Source organism: Polyodon spathula, chromosome 5, assembly GCF_017654505.1.
Source record: "Polyodon spathula isolate WHYD16114869_AA chromosome 5, ASM1765450v1, whole genome shotgun sequence".
NCBI lineage: Eukaryota > Metazoa > Chordata > Actinopteri > Acipenseriformes > Polyodontidae > Polyodon > Polyodon spathula.
Genome location: NC_054538.1, coordinates 47,021,055 through 47,037,475, shown reverse-complemented (window position 1 = coordinate 47,037,475; position 16,421 = coordinate 47,021,055). Strand labels below are relative to the sequence as shown.

The 16,421-nt window shown below is 38.4% G+C and overlaps 1 protein-coding gene across 1 annotated transcript in view; it reads left to right on the top strand.

Moving 5' to 3' along the window:
• slc5a6a (solute carrier family 5 member 6a) overlaps positions 1-16,421 on the top strand; it is an 80,942-nt gene that overhangs the window by 39,158 nt on the left and 25,363 nt on the right. Inside the window, exons 4-8 of the mRNA XM_041250666.1 lie at positions 4,629-4,680; positions 4,938-5,005; positions 7,652-7,806; positions 8,457-8,597; positions 10,612-10,741. Coding sequence (XP_041106600.1) covers positions 4,629-4,680; positions 4,938-5,005; positions 7,652-7,806; positions 8,457-8,597; positions 10,612-10,741 — 546 coding nt within the window. The remainder of the gene's footprint in view (positions 1-4,628; positions 4,681-4,937; positions 5,006-7,651; positions 7,807-8,456; positions 8,598-10,611; positions 10,742-16,421) is intronic.

Here is a 16,421-nt window from a genome sequence, read left to right as displayed (position 1 = left end):
ATTTTTATTTTCATTATGTATTTTATATTGAAGCTCAGATGTTGAATAAAATGCAGAACAACAACCATAGGGAGTAAATATTAGTTAACTGCAGCACACAGTGCACCTCTGCAGCACAAAATATTATTAAACTGAGGTTTACTATCCTTGACTGAGATGAGGAAGCATTTTCATTGAAAGAACACTGGGTAACCTGTATTTGCAAATTATGCAAAATGATTTAGGCTTTGGAAAGTTGGTAGCTTTATCCACAGTGCCTTACCATTTTGAATGTTACACATGGGAATGAGATTTCTATGTTTTTAGTTTACTGAGTAGAATACATGCTATTACAATTGAACAAAAACAGTCCCATGGATTAGCAACTTTTAGCCACATCTGTGTTGTTGGTTGAGGAAAATAACTTTTTCTGAATAAATAAATAGTTATTAAGTTAAACTGTGTGTTCTTTCTGTGGGCAATAATTAGCTTTATATATGAATCCCAAGTAAAATTACACACGTCCTACACTTTGTCCTTGACTTAAGCTTAGTGGCTTTGGTAAGTTGCTTCACCATTCTTTTAAGTCTTTTTTTTTTTTGCCTATCTTGAACATTGCTGCTGTACAGATATAGTGCCGTAAAAAAGTATTTGCCCCCTGTCGATTTTCGGTGTCATTTTTGCACATTTTTCACATTGAATTTGGTCAGATCTTTTTGTGGGTTGTAGTAGTATATAGAGGGAGTCTGAGAGAAAAAAATGACACCAAAGTTTGGTGCTTCTTTCATTTTGTTTGTTGTGTAAGGTAATCAAACATGCAGTGTTCAGGTGTGAAAAAATTATTGCCCCCCCTTAGTTAACTCAACCCAATTAATGGGATAATGGGTCAGCTGTTTGAATACTTTGGTTAACAATCAGGCCTGATTTGGGCCAGCCCTGCCACATATAAATCTGACTAACTTTGGCCCTTACCATCAGAGTGAAGTTGTCAGCACACAGGTTCTAGAGGCACATCATACCACGATCAGGAATTGCTTTTGATCAATAACTACAGGAAGGGTTTGGTTGCAGTTTTTCCTGCTAAAGGTGGCGTAACCAGTTATTGAGTCTTAGGAGGCGATTATTTTTTCACACGGGGGCATTGGCTGCTGCATAACTTTAATAAACAAATGAAATAAGTATCAAAATATTGTGTTATTTGTTCACTATGGGCCCCTTTTATCTAATATTAGATTTTGATTGAAGATCTGATAACATTCAGTGTCAAAAATATGCAAAAATGCAGAAAATCAGACCGGTGCAAATACTTTTACACGGTACAGTATATATGTAATTAATCTAGAGCTGCTGCTGCATTTCTTAACAGGTGCTGTGTTAATTTAGTTTGATAGTTTGTTTATTAACATACACTTGCCTGTTGCTTTTCTCTTACTTAGTCTGTTCATTTCATATGTCAGCTCTTACAGAACACTTTGGCTGAGAAAACACTTTGCTAACTTCCTGAGGGGTGTTCTTTTAGCCGGAGACTACTGTATAGTATATATGTTCATTGTATGGAACAGCTATCTGGGCATCAACACCCAGACAGCATTTGGGTTACGTGCACATATCGAGACTATCAAGTTCACCTACAGATTTTGCAGTGTGAAAGCAAACAAACTCTGGTTTGATTACAGTGGTGAAGGACCCAGACCTGAATTTGAATTCACTTGGAGGCAAACTGCAGTTTGTTTGAAATGTTCTGGTGTGAAACCTATATTGGTAAAACGACAACATTTTAGTTAGCTTTCAAATCAGTTCTAAATCATATCTTTATAAAAGAACTAGGTATGAAAGGGCCCTTAATGTAACTGCAAAAAAGGCTCAATGATAGTGTGCTGTAATACTGTAAGTTTGTCACCAGAACAACCAATTCTCCAAAATCAATATTGCATTGTAGGAACAATGAAATGTACAGTGCCTATAGAAAGTCTACACCCCCTGGAAAATGATTTTTTTCCCACTTATCTACACACCATACTCCACACTGTTAAGGGGAAAAGTTTTTATTGAGAAAAAAAAAAAAAATATATATATATATATATATATATATATATATATATATATATATATATATATATATATATATATATATATATATATATATATAATTAAAAATACAAAACTGAACGATCATAATTGGATAAGTCTCCAACCCCCTGAGTTAATACTTGGTGGAAGCACCTTTGGCAGCAATTACAGCTGTGAGTCTGTTGGGATAGATCTCTACCAACTTTGCCCACCTAGATTTGTCAATATTTTACCATTCTTCTTTACAAAACTGTTCCAGCTCTGTCAAGTTCCTTGGGGAGCATTGGTGGACAGTGATCTTCAAGTCATGCCACAAATTTTCGAATGGACTTAGATTTGGGCTCTGACTGGGCCACTCAAGAACATTTACCTTTTTGCTTCTTAGCCACTCCAGTGTAGCTTTGGCTGTGTGCTTTGGGTCATCATGCTGAAAGTTGAACTTCCATCCCAGTTTCAGCTTTCTTGCAGAGGGCAGTAGGTTTTCCTTAAGGACTTCTCTGTACTTTGCTCCATTCATTTTCCCTTCTATCCTGACGTGCCCCAGTCCCTGCCGATGAGAAACATCCCCATAACATGATGCTGCCACCACCATTCTTCACAGTAGGGATTGTGTTCTTTGGGTGATGCGCTGTGTTGGGTTTGCGCCAAACATGACTCTTTGCATTTAGGCCAAAAAGTTCCATTTTAATTTCGTCAGACTACAAAACTTTTTGCCACATGGCTACAGAATCTGTTTTTTTTTTTTTTTTGCATACTTCAAACAGAATTCAAGGTGGGCTTTCTTGAGTAGTGGCTTCCTTCTTGCCACCCTACCATACAGGCCAGATTTGTGGAGTGCTTGGGATATTGTCACATGCACACTTTGACCAGTCTTGGCCATAAAAGCCTGTAGTTCTTGCAAAGTTACTATTGGCCTCTTGGTAGCCTCTCTGCTCAGTCTCCTTGCTCGGTCATCCAGTTTGGAGGGACGGCCTGATCTAGGTAGGTTCTTGATGGTGTCATAAACCTTCCACTTCTTAATTGTCTTGACCGTGCTCCAAGGGATATTCAAGGCCCTTGATATTGTTTTTTTTTATACCCATCCCCTGATCTGTGCCTTTCAACAACTTTGTTCCGGAGTACTTTTGAAAGCACCTTGGTGCTCATGGTTGAGTCTTTGCTTTGAAATGCATTACCCAGCAGAGGGAACCTACAGGAACTGCTGAATTTATCCTGAAATCATGTGAATCACTACAGTAACACAGGTGGAGGCCACTTAACTTGGTGTGTGATTATGAAGGCGATTGGTTACACCTGAGCTAGGATTGCTATTACAAGGTGGGTGGACACTTACTCAACCAAGCTATTTCAGTTTTTTTTTTTTAATTCACTTTCTACAAATTTCTAGAATATTTTTTTCACTTGAAATTTGTGGGGTAGGTTGTGTAGATACATGAACTATTTTAATGCATTTTAATTCTAGGCTATAAGGCAACAACATTTTGAAAGGGGGTGTAGACTTTCTATAGGCACTGTACTTAATAGTTAGTGGTGCTCAAAGTTATTATTTGGATAAGCTCTACACAGCTGAGGGTCATTGGTGTTGATTGAGCTAAATTACCATTACAAGTGAAGAAACAGTTGCTTGGATTTGTGATGATTGCTGCTTCTCTTAGAATCCACACAGATCCAAGCAATGAAATTAGCCCTACCAACACCAATGACCATCATTTGTGAAGAGCTTATCTGAATGGTAGTTTCATGCTGCTCTATTGCTAGTAAAGGATTTATTTACTCTGTGTTGAATCCCTTGTTAGTTTTTTTTTTTTTTTTTTTTGTGACTAGACTGGCTGGGATTCTGATTAAATGAATATTAATGTATGTTGTGCAAAATACTTTTTTGGTTCAGAATTTTTGGTTTAGAACTGATATTTGAATTATAATAACACTTTTTTGAAGCTTTGTGTAGACTTTGTTTTTCTTTTTCCTGTGTTGAAAAGGTCCGATATGAAGCCTTGGCACCCTTCTTTGAGAGTCTCACTAGACAATAGGTCCATGATCAAAAACAAGTTCACCAAGTTATGTAAGAACAGATGTATGATGGGATTGCTCTGTCAGGTGTTCTCAATCTATGAGGCACACTTATTTGTTTTGTTAAAGACGCAGCTCTCTGCTGCTGCAACGTACAGACTTTTTAGAGTTTAGAGTGATTCAAACAATAAGCAGGCACCAGAGGCTAATACATCACCAGCTGGATTGAATCTCTGTTTTAACCCCACTGTGCAAGATGTAGTGCAGAGCAGCACAGAAACATAAGCGCTAACCCTATAAAACCTACTGCATAGACAACTAGTACATTCCCAAAACTTCTCTAAACAAACACCACCCTTGCAAGCAGCCACACATACACATGTATTCATGCCAGAGTGTTGAATTGTATTCCTTTGTCATAAAAATGCATCTATGATTGTTTGGTCTACAAATATGTTACATTTTATTTAGTTTCTTACCCAAGGGAAGACCACTATCACAAACTTTAAGAACCTGAACTCTCCACGAATTTTGAATTTAAATCTGACTTTCTCTGTTGACCCTTACAGGTGATATATACGGGTGTAGTACTCTATGCCCCTGCACTGGCTCTCAATGCAGGTAAAGTATTTATGGGAACCAAATACATGTATTTGTGTGTCCTAAAACCATTTCTCACTTCTACAGTATATTCTACGGTATATCATATCTGTCTGGCAGCTCCTTTTTTCATCTCCAGCATGGTATATTGCAGAGGGAAACTTTCTGATTTGTGATACCATTTTATAACTGTCTAAGTACAATATGTATATCAAAAGTAGATTTACAAGAGCATTAACAACTGGGTAGTAATTGTGTTTATTTTGTTTAACTTGCAGTTACTGGCTTGGATCTTTGGGGTTCAGTGTTAGCAATTGGCCTGGTCTGTACTGTGTATACAGCACTGGTATGTACTCCTAACTGTACACCTATCTTACCCTTCATCAAAAAGATTTTCTAGGCTTGGTATACTTATTTGGCACCAGATACTATTGCAAGCAACTGTTACAAAATCACATTACTAAAGAAGTCACCAAATTTTACTGATGTTCAGTTTGCATGTATTAGAACAAAAAATAACCCTATCTGCAAGTACTATAGCATCTTTCACCATCAGCATATCATAATGTAGCAGACAGTGCCAGTGATTTCTTTCTGTTAGTGTTTCTAGTTTTTGGTTCATGTTCTTACAGCAAAGGGTGTAGAAAACTTTCAAAGGCACACTAATGTTAGCTTTTCTTTTTTGTCTGATTTATGTACTTCTTATTTTTTGCCCTATGCTCTGAAGTTTTTATGCATGTGATGGAGTTAAGGCATGGTTGCAAGGTAAAGGTGAAGTTGCTGTAAAATGGGAATGGATGGGTGGCTGGCTGGATTAGGCATTTACAGTTGTAGTCAAAAGTTTACATACCCCAATGGAAATCTATAATTTTGAGACATTTCTCAAGTAAAGAATTTTAGGAAAAATCTTTTGTACAAAAGTTTTGCTTTTGTGGAATGGGGGAAAAAAGTTATAGATGTCTACAATTATTTATTTCAGCAATTTTTTTTTCAAAACTCCAAAAATGCTAATTCAGAAGTATTTATAACCTTTGCTGCTATGATAGTATTGTCTACAAGGTGCTTGAAATTTCAATATGACAATGCAGAACCTAATCCTAGAAAAGCCTAGAAAATGCTGGATTGTAGGTGAATATTCTTAGAGTATAAAAGGGTTAGGCATAGGATGGGAAAAAGTAAAGAGCTATCTGAAGACCTTAGGCAGAAAATTAGTTATTATAAAGCTGGAGAAGGATACAAGATGTCCAAGCATTTGAGTATCCCAATTTCTATTGTTTCTATTATCAAGAAGTACAAGGCTCATGGTACTGTCACAATGCTCCCTCGGTCTGGAAGAAAGAAGATTATTTTACCAAGAACAAGTAGAAGAATAGTAAGAAAGGTTAATAACAATCTGAGATTGCCTGCCAAAGACATTCAAAGTGAATTGGCTCCAAGTGGGACTGGGGTTTCCATTTTAACCATAGATCGAGTATTGCATGGTGAATGTCTCAGTGGTCACAGGCCAAGGTAAAAGCCACGTTTAGGAAAACGTCACAAGGGCAATTCCAATAAATGGTACAATGGATTCCATAGCATGCCAAAAGATATTGGCCAATCATCTGAAACCCTCCACTACAAAATTTGTTTTTAAGCGCAACCAGACTTTCCAACATGACAACGATCCCAAGCACACATCAAAATCGACTTCAGAATGGTTAAAGAAGCATAAAATCAAGGTTCTGGAATGGCCTGGTCAAAATCCCAATGTGTCTAAATCTGATTGAGAATATTTGGTATGAGCTGAAGAAGACTGTGCACAAGATAAGTCCTCAGAATTTGAATGAACTTGAACCATTTTGCGTTGAAGAATGGTAAAAAAAAATCACTGAAGAATCATGCCAAAAGCTCATTGACAAATATCCTAATTGTTTAAAAGAGTTTATTATTGCTGAAGGTGCCTCAACTAGCTGTTCATTTCATTTTTCTTGTGAGGATGTGAATACTTTTGAATTAACATTTTTGGAATTTTGCAAAAAAAAATGCTGTAACAATAAATAATTGTATTTTTTGTAACTGTTTTTCCTCATCCACAAAAGCAAACCTTTTGCTACAAAATATTTTTCCTATAATTTATTTGTTTTTGACTTCAAGAAATGATAAATTTCCATTGGGGTTTATAAACTTTTGACTACAAATGTATGGCATAAAACATGTATACTGTAAAAGATCAGAGTAATTTCAGATTTACCTTGGAAATTGTTAACGACTGTCTGTTAATTAACGGGGTCAGGGAGTTGTTACATGCTTTGCATAATCATAGGTTTCCCAGCGCGTTCTTTGTACAGACACGAGCTATACAAAACTCAGACTATTGTTTTTAAAATGATGATCTGTTTTCTGTCTCCTAAGTAATGTGACACTGGAGACAAATAATATATGTAATAAATAGGACCAAGTACCATTGTCTGCTGCTGTGGAAAATTTTGCTAAAATGTTTTTATTAAACAATTTTTCTTTTGCTGTTAAAATAATTATGAAATGAATGCCGTTTACACTTACCGTACTTTTAGGACATATCTTCAATGTTCACTCCAGTCTTTTAATTAACTTGTTACTTTTACAAAAATAGAACCGAACAAAATGTTATGTACAAGTTCTCTTCAGCACGCTCAGTGTGTTTTGTGTCTCATTTTATAACATTAACACTTTTTTTATTCTTTTTTCTTTTTTTAAAAAAGGGAGTTAAAGAAATAGGAAACGCTTTGAAAATATGGCCCTTTTGTTTCTTGCAAATTGTGTATTGATAGCAAGTGTTTTATTCCTTTCCAAATTAGTCTTTTCTCTAAATTCTGTTTGTACAACCTTGCTTATTTTATTGATGTTCTTTGGTTATACTAAAAAAAGCATTTGATATTGAAAATAAAGTATGAAGCATGCATTGTTTTTTAGGATCAAACATTGCCGTGCAGTTTTAAGTCATGCCACCATTTATCTCTCCATGTCTCTTTAGGGTGGTCTGAAAGCTGTAATCTGGACAGATGTGTTCCAGACAGTGGTCATGTTTGCAGGACAGCTGGCAGTTATAGTGGTGGGGACATTGCGAGTAGGTGGGATGGAGCAGGTCTGGAGCATAGCACAGGAAGGAGGCCGCATCTCTGGATTTGAGTAAGTAACAAAAAACACACATACTTAGTGAATTGTTGGAAATGTGTGATTCATTATTACCTGCATGGCATATGAAGATGTAAAACTGTAAGTCGACATACAGTACAGAAGACATGTACCTGTGTGTGGGTATAGGTCATGGTGATTTTCATGTTACACAAGGGAGCCCTCCAAATAACAACAATGACCTCCATGTTTTTGTAGTGGTGCACACTTAACAACATTTAATAACTATCAGTTGCACTGACTATTCATAATGATTTTATATTTTTTGTATATTTATGGAAAAACAGTGGAGTATTGAAAAGTAAACTATATTAACTGTATTTTGTACAGCTTTCTATACATCATTAACCCCCATAGCAGATGCAGTGTTTGTATTATGTCAGAGTTTAACATACTTCTATAGAGACGCGCAAATCAAATGGTGATAAAACGTAGTTATCACATTTTTCCGTGTAAGGGATCTAGGAGGGGCCTATCTGTCTTTCCATGTTAATGTCACACTTACATTATTACACACTGTGATACTGTATAGTAGATTTTGTCATGGTGGCTTACTTTTTCATGATGCTGATATACTTGTTTCTTCTGTTATGCCTCCCTGTGTTACTGTTAGTTTTAACATGCCTGTATTTTCCTCTCCACAGCTTCAATCCAGATCCTTTTGAGCGACACACTTTCTGGACCCTGTCCTTCGGAGGAATCTTTGTGATGTTGGCCCTGTATGGAGTGAACCAGGCCCAGGTGCAGAGATATTTGAGTGCACGCAGTGAGAGAGAGGCCATCATGTGAGTGGGGCCAGGGATGGAGGGGTTACTCATTACAGTTTTGGATACATCTAGGGAACTGGTGTGTACATTACCACAATTTGTTGAGAGTATTTGAACATCTTAATCTACCTGTACAAAGCTGCCACCACCGAAATATCAGCCTCTAATACATTGATATCTGCTACATAGTCTCTTAAGTGTATATTTTTATTGAAAGTATGAAATTGACTTAGAATTAGTCTTGATTTTATATTTTTGTAGTGGCAGTATTTAGATCCACCACTGTTTAGATCAGGGGTGTCAGACTCCAGTCCTCGAGGGCCACAGGGTCTTCTGGTTTTCATTCCAACTTAAGCTCTCAATTAACATAATCCTGATCTAATTGTTTGTTAAATTGGACATTTCATATTTTTCAGGGTCTTTTACAGTTGATGATTTAAAAAATGCACTTGATTCAAGGTACATGACCTATGAAACTAGGGATGAAACGAGAATAAATTTCCAGGATACGAATAATTGACAGCCCACTCTTTCACGATAGTAGTGGTTGTTTTTCAATTACTTTTTTTAACTGAATAAAAAGAAAAAAATAACAAGTTATGTGTTTTTTGTTCTCTGTGGTATATGGTCTGCAACACAAGGAAGCTACAGACTTTAAAAAGAGCAAGATTCTAGCAAAAATGAAAAAACTTACAGGCACACAGGTGGAAGAAAAATAATCTTAATGAAATTGTCCTTATTACCATCATTAATAGTTGGAAAAAAATGATACCTTTAAGTCTGTCAAAATGGGACTGCAAGCTTTTTTCCTCCTGCTTTATTTACACGTCATGTATTTAAATGTACTTAGAAACAGTACATAATTACAAAATGTGAAGCATCTGTATTTCTTTCAATACATTTTTAAAGTACTTGCTTTACACACATACTGCTAACTATTCTCAATTCTTTTTCAAATAGTCGGCAAAAGAAATAAATTATTTTGTACTATACAACCTGTAAGTATGGAATAGAGCAGTATGGGCATGATGATTTTTATGCATATTCCTTTTGTTGGGCGAACAAAATATAATCATTCTAGTAAGTATCTAGTTTTCGGTGCATTCCTCTTCCCGTGACGTTATCATTTTAATATCATTACAGTTCATTAAAATCTTTGGTAGTGTCAAGAGAGAAAAAAAAAAAAAAACACAGCATTCGCAACAAGCCTAGCAGGTTTGACATACTACAGGAGTGTTACTAAAATATGTATTCCAAACAGATTACAGTACTTTGGAATGTAAGCTATATAAACTAGACACGAGTTTACGAAAAACTTTTTTTTTTTTTTTTTTTTTTTTTTTTAATTTAGCGACAGCTGCAGCTATATGCATTGCATCTTGTTAATACTGTACCACCTAACCTTCACTATCTGAAATACAATATGGAAATACTGGCCAATAATAATAATAATAATAATAATAATAATAATAATAATAATAATAATAATAAATTGATTTACTTACCACAAATTGCAGACCCACTAGCTGATCCTTACTCCAAAATGCACAGTGAATACACAGAGGGGCGTTCTAACAAAGAATTTTCAAAACTGATTCGCTGGTAGGATGGGACCAGTAAATCAGATGCTAGTTAACACGAGCAGGAAAAGAAAAGCACGCCTACTGCTTGTCTGTGGCAGAAATACTGTAAATAGCAAGGCAGGGCGTTCAGCGTAGTTTCGTTGACAAACTTAAATAATGTTGTTAACTATGTGTGAAAAATACTTTCATCCCTAACTGCGGCCCTCCAGGAACTCAGTTTGTCACCCCTAGTTTAGATCAATTGAATTGACAATGGTCTTTACAGCTGGGACACAGCTATCTTCTATGATTCTTTTCATCAAGCTCCATTACATATGTTCTGTAGTTTTTCACATGTACATTTTACTTCATACTGAACCACTTGATGTGATATGCTATGCCCCTGAGATGCTTTGTTTTCTGAGGGTAAAGCCATTCATTAACCTCCCTCTCCCTCTCCCTCTCTGTAGATCATGTTATGTGGTGTTTCCCTGTCAGCAGATTGTTCTGGCTCTGGGCTGTTTGGTGGGCCTGGTGATGTATGCATACTATAAAGAGGACAATCCGCTGGCCAACGGTTATGTCAAAACCACAGACCAGGTCAGTTTGGTCACAGAAGGTAGAACAACAAATTAAAAAATAAATAGACATTGTCAGAAGTATAAACTTTGGGTATATGCAGCAAATTGTTAGAATGCTGCATGCTGATTGGTCCATCAGTGTTCCAAGCTGTTACAATATCATGTCACGATTAGGAACTACTTGAGTTAAACGAGGCAGTCTTCCCAGCGACAGCGAGTGGAAGCGACAGCGAGTGGGAGAAGTACAGCGTGGAAAAGTACAGAGCAGTTTCGAAGCAGAAAGGAGAAATTGCATCTTGAATTGCTTTAATCAGAAAACAGAGGACATTGGGGAAACACAGCCGCGTGTGTTTTTCTGATAACAAACAAGCTGAAACTCGGAGCAGCTGATTCAAATTCAGCGCCGTTTTGAGACACGGGCGAGGGGAGGAGCCGACAGCACAGCAGAACAACGCAGTTAAACGAGGCAGTCTTCCCAGCGACAGCGAGTGGAAGCGACAGCGAGTGGGAGAAGTACAGCGTGGAAAAGTACAGAGCAGTTTCGAAGCAGAAAGGAGAAATTGCATCTTGAATTGCTTTAATCAGAAAACAGAGGACATTGGGGAAACACAGCCGCGTGTGTTTTTCTGATAACAAACAAGCTGAAACTCGGAGCAGCTGATTCAAATTCAGCGCCGTTTTGAGACACGGGCGAGGGGAGGAGCCGACAGCACAGCAGAACAACGCAGTTAAACGAGGCAGTCTTCCCAGCGACAGCGAGTGGAAGCGACAGCGAGTGGGAGAAGTACAGGCGTGGAAAAGTACAGAGCAGTTTCGAAGCAGAAAGGAGAAATTGCATCTTGAATTGCTTTAATCAGAAAACAGAGGACATTGGGGAAACACAGCCGCGTGTGTTTTTCTGATAACAAACAAGCTGAAACTCGGAGCAGCTGATTCAAATTCAGCGCCGTTTTGAGACACGGGCGAGGGGAGGAGCCGACAGCACAGCAGAACAACGCAGTTAAACGAGGCAGTCTTCCCAGCGACAGCGAGTGGAAGCGACAGCGAGTGGGAGAAGTACAGCGTGGAAAAGTACAGAGCAGTTTCGAAGCAGAAAGGAGAAATTGCATCTTGAATTGCTTTAATCAGAAAACAGAGGACATTGGGGAAACACAGCCGCGTGTGTTTTTCTGATAACAAACAAGCTGAAACTCGGAGCAGCTGATTCAAATTCAGCGCCGTTTTGAGACACGGGCGAGGGGAGGAGCCGACAGCACAGCAGAACAACGCAGTTAAACGAGGCAGTCTTCCCAGCGACAGCGAGTGGAAGCGACAGCGAGTGGGAGAAGTACAGCGTGGAAAAGTACAGAGCAGTTTCGAAGCAGAAAGGAGAAATTGCATCTTGAATTGCTTTAATCAGAAAACAGAGGACATTGGGGAAACACAGCCGCGTGTGTTTTTCTGATAACAAACAAGCTGAAACTCGGAGCAGCTGATTCAAATTCAGCGCCGTTTTGAGACACGGGCGAGGGGAGGAGCCAACAGCACAGCAGAACAACGCAGTTAAACGAGGCAGTCTTCCCAGCGACAGCGAGTGGAAGCGACAGCGAGTGGGAGAAGTACAGCGTGGAAAAGTACAGAGCAGTTTCGAAGCAGAAAGGAGAAATTGCATCTTGAATTGCTTTAATCAGAAAACAGAGGACATTGGGGAAACACAGCCGCGTGTGTTTTTCTGATAACAAACAAGCTGAAACTCGGAGCAGCTGATTCAAATTCAGCGCCGTTTTGAGACACGGGCGAGGGGAGGAGCCGACAGCACAGCAGAACAACGCAGTTAAACGAGGCAGTCTTCCCAGCGACAGCGAGTGGAAGCGACAGCGAGTGGGAGAAGTACAGGCGTGGAAAAGTACAGAGCAGTTTCGAAGCAGTTTGAAAGCAGGTTGACGGCTGCAGAAGAAACTAAACTTCAAAAAAAAAAAAAACCCTCAACATGGTCTTCAAGCCAGTAATCTGTGACACCTGCTTGATGTGGGAAATCCGAGAAAACCCAGCGGAGCTAAACCAAGTGTGCGTAAAGTGCCGCGCGATCCAGGATTTGCATAAACTAGTAAGCATGCTAGAAATGGAGCTGGAAGAAGTGAGACAGCAACAAGATCTTGAGGAACTGGCACACCCACAATTCATGGAAGTCTGCATCACCCCTAACAGACTGAAAGCCACCAGGGAGATAGAAGGTCAGAACAGCTGGGTTCAGGTAGGCAGAAGCAGGGAAAAAAAGAAACTTCGTCAAACACAACCACCAGAAATCAAAACAACCAACAGATTTGAGTCACTTCAGAATTTTGATGAGCAGAACCAACAACAAGAGAATGAAAGGAACAACATCCAGGACCCCATTGACAGTGGTGACCAGACAGCAAAAAGAAGGGAGGTCATGATTGTTGGGGACTCCATATTGAGAAACACAGCAAGTTCAATTCGCAGTTTGGACCCCCTTACTACAACAGTGTGCTGCCTTCCGGGAGCCTCGGTCAAGCACATCACTGAGAACGTGGACAGGCTCCTAGAACGAACAGGAGACGACCCGGTAGTAGTCGTCCACATCGGTACAAACAACATTGGAAGAGACAGACCAAAATCCCTGCAAAACAAATTCAGAGAGCTAGGAAGGAAATTAAAAGAGAAAACCAAAACTGTGGTATTTTCTGGTATACTACCCGCACCTTGCAAAGGACCATATGGACAGCTGGAAATAATTAATCAAAACCAATGGTTGAAGACGTGGTGCACACGGGAAGGCTTCACCTATCTTGATCATTGGACCACTTTCTACAACGAGGACTATCTGTATAGACGGGATGGACTGCATTTAAATAACAAGGGAACTAGTCTACTTGGAGAAAAGATCCTCGAGCAGGTTCAGAAGCATTTAAACTAGAAAGGAAGGGGGGAGAAATCAACAAAAAAACAGAAGGGAGACCGCATCAAAACAAGAACAACAACTCAGGTAAGACAACCATTAAATGTATTTATCTAAATGCTAGAAGTATCAGAAACAAAATTCTAGAACTTGAAGCTACTGCACTAACAGGTAACTATGATGTGATAGGTGTTACAGAAACGTGGTTATCTGAGAGTGATGGGGACGAATATAATATTTGTGGGTATACACTGTATAGGAAAGACAGGCAGGACAGAAGAGGAGGAGGGGTAGCGCTATACATAAGAAACAGTCTTGAAGCCCAGGTGTTAAACCTGGACAAAGAAAATAAAACCGAATCAATATGGGTCAGAATAACAGACAAAAATTCAAAAGGCATAATAATAGGAGCATGCTATAGACCGCCAGATTCAGACGGTGAGCACAATAATCTGTTATACAATGACATTAGAAATGTGTGTAGCAAAGGAGAAGCCATACTAATGGGGGATTTCAACTTCCCCCAAATAAAATGGGAAAACCCGGTGGGTAGCGCGAAGGATGAAATAGAAATGGTGGAAATGACAAATGACTGCTTCCTAACACAATTTGTGAAGGCACCCACTAGAGGGGAGGCATGCCTTGATTTAGTCTTTTCAAATAACGAAGATAGAATAACTAAAACAGAGGTCAGAGAACCACTGGCAAACTCAGACCACAACATGGTCTCATTTGAAGTGTTTTTTAAATCCTCAAAAGTAAAGACTAAAGCTAAGGTTTACAATTTTAGAAAAGCAAACTATGAAGGCATGAAACAGAGACTAACAGAAGTAGATTGGAGTAAAATAGAGAAAACACCCACAGAAGAAGGATGGTTGTTCTTCAAAAACGTAGTACTAGAGGCGCAAAACAATTATATCCCTAAAGTAGACAAATCTAAATGTAAAACTAAATTGCCAAAATGGTTTAATAGATCAATTAAAAAAAATATTCAGCGAAAAAAGGCACTTTACAGAGCATTAAAAAAGGACCAAAAAGAAAGTACGCAGAAAGAGTACACAGAACTGCAAATGCAAGTCAAAAAGGAAGTTAGAAAGGCCAAGAGAGAAATAGAAATGAACATTGCTAAGGGAGCTAAAACCAATTCCAAAATGTTTTTCCAATATTACAACAGCAAGAGAACATTCAAAGAGGAGATTAAATGTTTAAGAGATACAAATGGCAAAATCGTAGAGGAAGAAAAAAAAATAGCAAATATGTTAAATGATTACTTTTCACAAGTTTTTACAAAGGAAGATACTGACAACATGCCCCACATGTCATCCAGTTCCTATCCAGTTTTAAATAACTTTAGCATAACTGAGGCAGAAGTGTTAAAGGGACTAGGAGCTCTTAAAATAAACAAATCCCCTGGGCCGGATGAGATCCTCCCAGTAGTACTCAAAGAAATGAAAGAAGTAATTTACAAACCGCTAACCAAGATCATGCAGCAGTCTCTTGACACAGGGGTGGTACCGACAGACTGGAAAATTGCAAACGTAATACCGATCCACAAAAAGGGAAACAAAACTGAACCAGGTAACTACAGACCAGTAAGCCTGACTTCTATTATATGCAAACTTATGGAAACTATAATAAGATCCAAAATGGAAAATTACCTATATGGTAACAGGGTACTGGGAGACAGTCAACATGGTTTTAGGAAAGGGAGATCGTGCCTAACTAACTTGCTTGATTTTTTTGAGGATGCAACATCGATAATGGATAATTGCAAAGCATATGACATGGTTTATTTAGATTTCCAGAAAGCTTTTGACAAAGTCCCGCACAAAAGATTAATTCTCAAACTGAACGCAGTTGGGATTCAAGGAAACACATGTACATGGATTAGGGAGTGGTTAACATGTAGAAAACAGAAAGTACTGATTAGAGGAAAAACCTCAGAATGGAGTGTGGTAACCAGCGGTGTACCACAGGGATCAGTATTAGGTCCTCTGCTATTCCTAATCTACATTAATGATTTAGATTCTGGTATAGTAAGCAAACTTGTTAAATTTGCAGACGACACAAAAGTAGGAGGAGTGGCAAACACTGTTGCAGCAGCAAAGGTCATTCAAAATGATCTAGACAAGATTCAGAACTGGGCAGATACATGGCAAATGACATTTAATAGAGAAAAGTGTAAGGTACTGCACGCAGGAAATAAAAATGTACATTATAAATATCATATGGGAGATATTGAAATTGGAGAAGGAATCTATGAAAAAGACCTAGGAGTTTTTGTTGACTCAGAAATGTCTTCATCTAGGCAATGTGGGGAAGCTATAAAAAAGGCTAACAAGATGCTCGGATACATTGTGAAAAGTGTTGAATTTAAATCAAGGGAAGTAATGTTAAAACTGTACAATGCACTTGTAAGACCTCATCTTGAATATTGTGTGCAGTTCTGGTCACCTCGCTATAAAAAAGATATTGCTGCTCTAGAAAGAGTGCAAAGAAGAGCGACCAGAATTATTCCGGGCTTAAAAGGCATGTTATATGCAGACAGGCTAAAAGAATTGAATCTGTTCAGTCTTGAACAAAGAAGACTACGTGGCGACCTAATTCAAGCATTCAAAATTCTAAAAGGTATTGACAGTGTCGACGCAAGGGACTTTTTCAGCCTGAAAAAAGAAACAAGGACCAGGGGTCACAAATGGAGTTTAGAAAAAGGGGCATTCAGAACAGAAAATAGGAGACACTTTTTTACACAGAGAATTGTGAGGGTCTGGAATCAACTCCCCAGTAATGTTGTTGAAGC